General features: G+C 44.6%; 1 protein-coding gene across 1 annotated transcript; it reads left to right on the top strand.

Moving 5' to 3' along the window:
- Positions 1 to 302: 302 nt before the first annotated feature.
- LOC118384653 (riboflavin-binding protein-like) lies at positions 303 to 7,643 on the top strand. Its single transcript, XM_035771355.2, has 6 exons — positions 303 to 470; positions 1,225 to 1,432; positions 1,597 to 1,690; positions 1,864 to 1,992; positions 2,122 to 2,218; positions 5,996 to 7,643. Exons 2-6 carry the CDS (start codon positions 1,270 to 1,272, stop codon positions 6,359 to 6,361), a joined length of 849 nt encoding a protein of 282 aa, XP_035627248.2. The 5' UTR covers positions 303 to 470; positions 1,225 to 1,269; the 3' UTR covers positions 6,362 to 7,643.
- Positions 7,644 to 10,762: the final 3,119 nt, after the last annotated feature.

Raw genomic sequence — 10,762 nt, 5'->3', positions numbered from 1 at the left:
ATGGTACAATACTGGATGGGAATACCTCCACACATATCTTTCTAATATATATGATAGAAATGAGTGTGTGTGTGTGTGTGTGTGTGTGTGTGTGTGTGTGTGTGTGTGTGTGTGTGTGTGTGTGTGTGTGTGTGTGTGTGTGTGTGTGTGTGTGTGTGTGTGTGTGTGTGTGTGTGTGTGTGTGTGTGTGTGTGTGTGTGTGTGTGTGTGTGTGTGAGATATGGATTACCAGCAAGCGGGAGGTCGGAGGAGGAGGAGGTGGGGGAGGTGGCCAGGGGCTTAGATGTCCTTCAGTTAAACCAGTGAGAAACTGTCGTGCTGCCCCTGGGAAGAAGAGATCATAACAAGCATTCAGCCCGGAGGAAGAGCTGCGTAGAGTGGTGCTGATTCGACGACGATTCCAAAGCTGAGGAGACACGTCGCACAAGACCAAGCAGAATCAAAAGGAAAACGTTTTCTCCCACCGACAGGTAGGCTAAGGCAGGCGAGGAGTAAAGTATTTTTGTCGATAGTGGAAAATAAACATATGGACACAGATTGCAAACTACGCAGTTGGGATGTTGTGGTGTTAAATCTTGCCATTGCCGTTATTTTGTTTAAAGCTAATCAAACATGGTTTTACAGTAGCCTATCTTTGCATTTGTTCAAATCTTAATTATTTTGTTGTGAAATTATTAGTTGATAGTTGAGTTTGTCAGGTATGGTCATCGTTTTACTGAAAGAAAGTCAGTCATTTGTAGGTTTGTAGCTGATAGCCTACATACAGAAGACCTACAATAAGTAACCTACATTGTTATACATCTAACAACGCGATTAGTAAACTCTGAAATGTGTTAAACATGTCTGTAACTCATGTTCTATAAAATAGTTAAATTATTCATAAGAAAATACCATATTTAGGATTTAATCAGGTTTTGTTATGCATGCCTAGCGTTATCCAATGGCTAGATAGGCTATAGCTTAAGATTTCACGGGCTGTGTCATACATCACACCAATCCTTGAACCTCTAGATGCTCCACGGCACGTCATTGAATTCAAACTATGTTATGGACAGAATACACAGTTTTTGATCAGTGGTGGTTGATCTGACTCCTTTTTGAGGGAAACATTCTCTTTAGTGCTATAGGCAATAGGGAAACATTCAAATGTCACATTATTTAAAAAACTGGTCTTCATATTGTATGGTTCACTGAACCCGCTTGTCTCCCGCTCCGCTGTCCAAGGTCCTGATTATTGCCGGCTAGCTGAACGTATCGCAGGTTGAAGAAATGGGTATCACGTCAAACTTCCTGCCATTGGTCTGTGCATATTTAGCGGCTACCCTGATTGGTCGCATTTTGTGTTTGGAGGGGGCGTGTCTACAGGACGGTAGACAGAAGACCACGCCCAGCCAGGAACCTCACCTGAAAGAGTGCACAATCTATGCTGAGAGTGAGTGAGAGCACTGTGCTTTTTAAAGACAACAACATGCATCGTCAAACCATGATAAAGAGAGAAAACTGCTGTTGGAAGTTTGCTATCTAAATCCTCAATCTTCCTATGAGATGAGGTGTCTCCCCATGGTCATAATCTATCCATATCTGTTCTCTCATCAGATGCATGTTGTTCAGAGGATGACATCCAGGATCTTAATCCCATGACCAGTGAGAAGAACAGCCCCTGGGACAAGTGTGGGAAACTGAGCCCGAAGTAAGTCTGCGATTTACAGCGGCCTTTGATCATGACTAGCTGATATAACCAATATTTTCAATCTATCACATCAAAGCCAATAGCCAACAGAGACAAAACCATTGCACTGCTGGAGCAAAGAGAGAGTTACATGCTGTGGTATACCCCCCTCTCTCATCCATCTCTATGACCAGGTGTGAGGACTTCCTGAAGCGTGTGACCTGTTTCTACCGTTGTTCCCCTGATGCAGCCCGCTGGCCACACTCTCACCTCCCGTCCTCCATGCAGGCCGTGCCACTGTGCCACAGCTTCTGCCGTGACTGGTGAGCTCACTACAATAATCTAGGGTCCCCAATGTAAACTGTACTGAAGGCTCTGCGCGAATCACATCATCCAGCAGTATTAAATGTTGATCTGTCATCTGGTCATTGCAACATAACATTTTTCTTCAGGTATGAGGCCTGCCGGATGGACATGACATGTGCTCGTAACTGGGCCAGAGACCCCAGAGGACAGAACTGCACTGGGAACTGTGTGCCGTATCAGCAGGTAGGCTGTTGATTGGATGGGCAGCAGCCAGTCTCATGGGAGGGAGCCATGTTGAGTTGGCTGTAATGCTGTGTTGAGCTGTGTTTTAACCTTGCTATAAATATATATGCATTTTTTTAAAGAGATATTTAGACTCAACGATTAGTTTCTTTGAGGAAGTTAAGAACCGTCCTAGTGTCTTTCTCCAGCTGTGTCTCTTATGATAGAGCTGTAGGAAGATAGAGAAACCTGGCATGCAAGGACACCTGGCATAGCAAAGCATCATGGTAGTATAGCTGAGTCAGTGTTAGTTGTACTGGTACTGCTGGTCTCAGTGGTCAGTGAGGGGTTAAGGACACAAAGCCTGGCTCAGTGGAATAAAGGAGGGGCTCTGCCAGGGGCGGACTGGGACCAGAAATTGGCCCTGGCATTTCTAACAAACCTGCCAATTTCTTTCCTTGAGGGCCCCACACTGGCCCATTGTTTTTAATTTGAGGCTCCCACACCGGCCCATTTCTTTCCTCGAGGCCCCCATTATTAGCCAGATAATGATTCTTTTGCCCAAACAAATACAAGTTAGACAGGCTCAATGTGATAAAAAATGGTCCAGCCTATCTGGCATTTGTTCAGAATGCCAGATGGCCAGTCCGCCCCTGGGCTCTGCTCTGTACTGCTCCACTGGACAGAGGAGGATATAAAAAGAGGCAGAGTGACCCAGGGCTTGTGCACAGCTGAGGACCAACTGTGAACCTCCCAGTCACACACAAACATGCACGCACACCAGAGGAGGCTGATGGGAGGAGATGTAAGGGGACGTGCTCATTGTAATGGCTGTATTGGAATGAATGGAATGGTATCAAACACATGAAAAAATAATGGTTTCATTCCAGCCATTCCAGCCATTACACTGAGCCCATCCTCCTATAGCTCCCCACACCATCTCCCTCTGACACACACACACACACACACACACACACACACACACACACACATAATCAGTGGTTGGATGTGATGATGAGAGGTGACAGGAGTGTGTGTATGTTTATGTGGAAGAGGCAGGTCAGGGAACCACAAATATACCAAATAAAAACGTAATTATTGTGAGGCCATTCAATTAAAGTTAAGCTTTTCTGAATATGAGGGTCCTGCTATACGGAGAACTCCAAAAGACCCCAAAAGGAGGAGTCAGAATGTTTGAACAAAACAACTCACATCTAATAGAAATATTGTTAACACAATAAAAATATGTTCACAGATTTATGCTATTCATTAGTTTGACCCTTTTCTTAAGAGCAACTGACTCAATGGAACTCAAATGAGGTTGGAAGCAAGTTGTGTCCAGGCATTTTAATGACGGCTCTTTTAATGACCTTCAGCTGTTCAAAAAACAATTATTTTAACAAAGATAGTAAACAGGTTTGAGGTAAACAATTTGTAGGTTAGAATGGAATGTTCAGTTTGATTCCTCATCAGACAAAGGAATTGGGAATCTAACTGCACCTCAGCCATTCACATGTCCTCTCTTATCGAGCTGACAATGCCTCAGTCTGCCTCAGGGCCACTGTACACAGCACAGGCAGGCTGCAAATAAATACACGGAAACACACACACTTGCACGTTGGCTACTGCACTCACATATAGGCTACACACACACACAAACAAACACATGCACGTACTGCATTCCCACATAAGCTAGACACACACAAAAACATTTGTACATGCACACACAATACTGCACACACACGTACAAACCATCAAAACGTCCCCCTGGCCCTTCTCCCAGGATCCTCTCTGGCTTTCTCCCTCAACGTCTGTAAGCTCTGCTGGCTCCTCTCCATCGCCTCACTGGCCACAGAAATGTTCTGTGGCTTCTTAACATCAACAAGGAAACCGACACTCTCTTCACGCTCTCCACTCAAACACTGGTTCTGAAGTGGGCAATGACTCTGCACTAACATGCACACAGACTGGCAAGCCTGTGTTGCGATAACAGCAGGTTGACGTTTATTGGGATGAATCTCTTATCCTTCAGACAGACAGGATGAGAGAGGGGGAGAGGGGGGAGAGGAGAGGGGGGAGAGAGGAGAGTTGTAACGGTAGCACTTCTTACAAAGTGGTGATGACTCACTCCCCAGAGAATCAGAGCTTACAGATATAGGATCTTAATTTGACCTATAATGTCACAGCAAAATAATAATTCAGCAACAGGATTTAAATGCTTAGCCCATAATGTAGCTGGAGCTGTGGTTAAGCTATTATCTGGCCAAAAGTAGGCTACATGAAAAGTGTAATACTGTTAATATAATTGTGTGTTAGAATGGGTTATCAGTTCATTTAAATAAGAAAGCTCATCTGCATTCAAATCAAATCAAATGGATTTATATAGCCCTTCTTACATCAGCTGATATCTCAAAGTGCTGTACAGAAACCCAGCCTAAAACCCCAAACAGCAAGCAATGCAGGTGTAGAAGCACGGTGGCTAAGAAAAACTCCCTAGAAAGGCCAAAACCTAGGAAGAAACCTAGAGAGGAACCAGGCTATGAGGGGTGGCCAGTCCTCCGCTGGCTGTGCCGGGTGGATATTATAATAGAACATGGCCAAGATGTTCAAATGTTCACAGTAGTTGTCGAGGGTGCACCAAGTCAGCACCTCAGGAGTAAATGTCAGTTTGCTTTTCATAGCCGATCATTAAGAGTATCTCTTCCGCTCCTGCTGTCTCTAGAGAGTTGAAAACAGCAGGTCTGTAATCACAGTAGTTGTCGAGGGTGCAGCAAGTCAGCACCTCAGGAGTAAATGTCAGTTTGCTTTTCATAGCCGATCATTAAGAGTATCTCTACCGCTCCTGCTGTCTCTAGCGAGTTGAAAACAGCAGGTTTGGGACAGGTAGCACATCCGGTGAACAGGTCAGGGTTCCATAGCCGCAGGCAGAACAGTTGAAACTGGAGCAGCAGCACGGCCAGGTGGACTGGGGACAGCAAGGAGTCAACATGCCAGGTAGTCCTGAGGCATGGTCCTAGGGCTCAGATCCTCCGAGAGAGAGAATTAGAGAGAGCATACTTAAATTCACACAGGACACCGGATAAGACAGGAGAAATACTCCAGATATAACAAACTGACCCTAGCCCCCCGACATATAAACTACTGCAGCATAAATACTGGCGGCTGAGACAGGAGGGGTCAGGTGACACTGTGGCCCCATCCGATGATAGGGGGAGGGAGGGCCAGGGCCAAACAGGAAGGAAAAAACCCCACCCACTTTGCCAAAGCACAGCCCCCACCGCTTGCGGTGCAGGAAAACTCTCAGCAAAAAAGAGTGATCACATTAAGATCCTACATCTGTAAATGTGTAGTCCCGCGGTGTCTACCATTCTACTAATAAGCTTTTCCAATATCAAGCTTTTCTGAGAAATGTAGGTTTAGACTTCATTATGTTTTTTTTGGCCCTAAAAACTGAATTTGGATTAAAGTGAAGGGGAAAACATATTTATTTCTCTCTATCAGCTGGCTTTTAGATGACAGATGAAGCATGACCTTGTGTGATGGTCCCCCATGTCTCCAAAAGCCTTTCTCTGTATGATGAGGGCACTAATGGATGGGTGAGAGAGAGGTGGGAGTGGCAGCTGCTGCCTGGCAAATGCTTTGTTTTTTCAGAAAAGGTACATCTTTGTGTAATCAATTATCCCAATTAAAATTAGTGCCTTAATCAGAGGTATAATTTGCAACACACAGAAAAGATAAGGGTCATATTGAATCTAATGTCAAACTACACCTCCAATGATTTGCTCTTTGCTACCACAGATGTACCAGCACGGCCGGGACCTGTGTGAGAGCCTGTGGGGGGACGCCTTCATGACGGTGGAGGATGAGGAGGAGGAACGGGAGGGGGGTGAGGGTATTAGCAATGGTAATGGTGGACGTCCCTGTGGATGCCTGACCCTCAGCCCCTCGGACAGGGAGGTGATCTCTGCCCTCAGGGCCTTGGAGGAAGACCCAGAGGAGCTGGACACCACCAAGAGTGGCTTGCCTCAGTACCGTGCCCCCTGCCACAAGCAGCCAAAGACCAAGTCTGCCACACTGCCCCTGCAGGTGCGGAGGAGCAACACTGTGATGCGGAAACGCTCGGTCGTGGTGGATGATGTGGAAGGTAGTGGGAGTGGGCTGTAGATGAACTGACAGAATCTGATCTCTGAATCTGTAGCTCTGTCCCCAAGCTGGGGTTGTCATATCTTGCTCCTATAACTAACCTTACCTCACATACTGTACCTCTCATCATTACGCACCATTATAACCCATCAATCAAATGTTGCTTAGAGACACACCATATTTTGAAGTAATACCAAACATATAAATCATTATGACATGACATGCCCTTAACACTGTGTAAATAATGTACGAATAGTGACATTGACCGTAACATTATTCTGAAAGGTTAAACAATCAACAGCTACAATCAAAGTGTATGACATCATGTTGTATTACAGTCTGTTGTTACATGGTACTTGGCCCAGGGACTGCAGTTGAAAATTAGCCGGCTGGCTAAAACTGGCACATTTATACAGTAGTAATGTTGATTAATGTCCACTGTCCCTGTAAAAGTAAATGTAATAAAGTAAAGTAGTTGCTAAAACAGGTGACACCATTCATGATCGCCATCAATGTTTGGCATGTAATTGTCAGTCATGTAAGCTGATTATAAACATATGTAGTCTTGCAGCTACATTAGTAGGCCTACAAATGAAAATATCTATCATCTTGTGAGGTGCCTGGGACTGCCTCGGTGCACATCATACTGTAGAGTTGTGTTTACCCATCAGTGGACTGCAGTAGTTTCTAAACTGCAGTTGTGTAACTTTACCATCAGACGAGGCATACAGGAGATATATACATATCCATACTGAAGCGTCCAAAATTCCTCTATTCCTCAATCCTAAACACCTTTTTTTCGACATACCTGTACAACTGTCAACATGCTTGGCATATTTTACTATCGTGATATAACGTAATCTGTTTTCTTGTCACGAAATGTTTGATAGTGGAGGAGGGAAGTAGGGTGTTTGTGATGGTGGTGCACAGCCACATCATTAGAGTGGTTGCCATCCTGCAACCATAGGAGTCAGTCAGCTGTTAAAAATGATGAAGTATTTTATATAGCTGGAGGAAGTCTTGAATTTCAGAAAGAGAATCTGCGCAAAGGACAGACTTAGACTGCTGATGTAGAAACATGACTCATGCCAGTAAGGCTTTTGTGTTAGTATGATAATGCATCAGAACTCTATTCAGGCAATGCCATTCAAGATGCTGTGAAGTAGAATTAGAGCCAAACTCTATAGAATGTCTATAGAATGGAGGACCAAAAGGGAACCTGTTTGTCTGAGTGTGACATGAATACCTATTTGGGGTTCTTTTGTTTCTTGACATCCTCAATAAACACTGGATTTCAAAATCATTCCATTGGTATTTTCTATTGTGTTGTTATTAGAGCCATTGTCAGATCAAAATACATAGCAAATATGTGTTCTGTGTTCTCCATATGCAGCACTGTCCAACCATTTGACCTGTCACCTCAGGATAAAAACGCTGTGTATTTAAGGATGATGTCATCACCAAACATGGCCGCAGGGTCAGTCCACCTCTGATGTTCTCACCAGTCCAGCTCAAGCTGGCAGACAGCTTGACAGTTTGATTATGGGAGTGAATAAATATAGTATACTGTATGTTCAAATTACAAAGGCACCACACCACCAGCCTTCAATATGGTTGTTTTAAAATAATAATGCCCCACTTTGTCACGCCCTGGTCGAAGTATTTTGTGTTTTTCTTTATGTATTTGGTCAGGCCAGGGTGTGACATGGGTTTTTGTATGTGGTGTGTAGCTTAGTGGGATTGTAGCTTAGTGGGTGTTCTAGGAGAGTCTATGGCTGTCTGAAGTGGTTCTCAATCAGAGGCAGGTGTTTATCGTTGTCTCTGATTGGGAGCCATATTTAGGCAGCCATATTCTTTGGTTGTATTGTGGGTGATTGTCCTGAGTGTCTTGATGTCCTTGTTAGATGTTAGTTGACACATGTTTCGGTTTTCGTTTCGTTTGTTGTTTTGTAGTGTTTGTGTTTTACGTTTGTTTAAATAAACATGGATTGCAATCGACACGCTGCAGTTTGGTCCGACTCTCCTTCACCATTAGAAAACCTTTACACATTCAGTATGAGACCACACTGTTTTTGTGGGTGTGGGTGTGTGTTTGTTTTTTTCGGGGCTCCTGAGTGGCGCAGCGGTCTAAGGCACTGCATCTCAGTGCTAGAGGTGTCACTACAGACCCTGGTTCGATTCCAGGATGTATCACAACCGGCCGTGATTGGGAGTCCCATAGGGGGGCGCACAATTGGCCCAGCATCGTCCAGGTTTGGCCAGGGTAGGCCATCATTGTAAACAAGAATTTGTTCTTAAATGACTTGTCAAGTTAAATATGATTATTTATCAAGTCAAATAAATAAAATGTGTGTGTGCACTTGCAGGAGGCTCATACAAACAATACAATAAAGTTGTGTGTCATTATAGTCATATCAATAATACCACAATGTACTACTTGACATTTTCCTGCCTAAAGGATAGTCAGCAAAACACAGCCTGCTCCACCCTCTCCAATTCTGCTGCCTAAAGGATAGTCAGCAAAACACAGCCTGCTCCACCCTCTCCAATTCTGCTGCCTAAAGGATAGACAGCAAAACACAGCCTGCTCCACCCTCTCCAATTCTGCTGCCTAAAGGATAGACAGCAAAACACAGCCTGCTCCACCCTCTCCAATTCTGCTGCCTAAAGGATAGACAGCCTGCTCCACCCTCTCCAATTCTGCTGCCTAAAGGATAGACAGCAAAACACAGCCTGCTCCACCCTCTCCAATTCTGCTGCCTAAAGGATAGACAGCAAAACACAGCCTGCTCCACCCTCTCCAATTCTGCTGCCTAAAGGATAGACAGCAAAACACAGCCTGCTCCACCCTCTCCAATTCTGCTGCCTAAAGGATAGACAGCAAAACACAGCCTGCTCCACCCTCTCCAATTCTGCTGCCTAAAGGATAGACAGCAAAACACAGCCTGCTCCACCCTCTCCAATTCTGCTGCCTAAAGGATAGACAGCAAAACACAGCCTGCTCCACCCTCTCCAATTCTGCTGCCTAAAGGATAGACAGCAAAACACAGCCTGCTCCACCCTCTCCAATTCTGCTGCCTAAAGGATAGACAGCAAAACACAGCCTGCTCAACCCTCTCCATTTCTGCTGCCTAAAGGAAAGACAGTAAAACACAGCCTGCTCCACCCACTACAATTCTCCTGCACATTATAAAGGCACACTCTCATCCCTTCCTTCTTCTGTATAATTCATAGGATTGATAGATCATGTTTCTGCCCATGTACAGTACATTATAGAGAGATTATAAACAGAATGTACAGGCAACTGCCAAAATAATGGAAATATTTGAGTAAATTAAGGATTTAAAGTATATTGAAAGCAGGTACTTCCACATAGGTGTGGTACCGGAGTTAATTAAGCATTTAACATTGCACCATCAAATCAAATCATATTGGTCACATACACATGGTTAGCAGATGTTAATGCGAGTGTGCTTCTGGTTCTGACAGTGCAGTACTATCTAACAATTCCCCAACAACTACCTAATACACACAAATCTAAAGAGAGGAATAAGAATATGTACATATAAATATATGGATGAGCAGCACAGGCATGGTGCAGTAGATGGTATAAGGTACAGTATGTACATATGAGATGAGTAATGTAAGATAAGTAAACATTATTAAAGTGGCATCGTTTAAAGTGACTAGTGATCCATTTATTAAAGTGGCCTGTGATATGAGTCTGTATGTATGCAGCAGCCTCACTGAGTTAGTGATTGCTGTTTTTCAGTCTCTCGGTCCCAGCTTTGATGCACCTGTACTGACCTCGCCTTCTGGATGGTAGCGGTGAACAGGCAGTGGCTTGGGTGGTTGTTGTCCTAGATTATCCTTTTGGCCTTTCTGTAACATTGGGTACTGTAGATGTCTTGGAGGGCAGGTAGTTTGCCCTCTGTGATGCGTTGTGCAGACCGCACCACCCTCTGGAGAGCCTTGCGGTTGAGGGCGGTGCAGTTGCCGTACCAGGCGGTGATACAGCCTGACAGGATGCTCTCGATTGTGCACCAGTAAAGGTTTGTCAGGGTTTTAGGTGACAAGTAACATTTCTTCAGCCTCCTGAGGTTGAAGAGGCACTGTTGTGCCTTCTTCACCACACTGTCTGTGTGGGTGGACCATTTCAGTTTGTCTGTAATGTGTACGCAGAGGAACTTAACACTTTCCACCTGCTTAGGGTCATGAATAAAAATGTTGGGCACATCCTTATTTTGTCTACCATAGCTATGACCCCACAGGATGACAATGCCCCTATCCACAGGGCACGAGTGGTCACTGAACGGTTTGATGAGCATGAAAACTATGTAAACCATATGCCATGGCCGCCACAGTCAATAGATCTCAACCCAATTGAACACTTATGGGAGATTATGGAGTGACGCCTGAGAC

The sequence above is a fragment of the Oncorhynchus keta genome, chromosome 5 (assembly GCF_023373465.1).
Source record: "Oncorhynchus keta strain PuntledgeMale-10-30-2019 chromosome 5, Oket_V2, whole genome shotgun sequence".
In the NCBI taxonomy this organism is placed as follows: domain Eukaryota; kingdom Metazoa; phylum Chordata; class Actinopteri; order Salmoniformes; family Salmonidae; genus Oncorhynchus; species Oncorhynchus keta.
The sequence above is the reverse complement of the archived record's forward strand: the minus strand, read 5'-3'. Positions and strand labels throughout refer to the sequence as shown.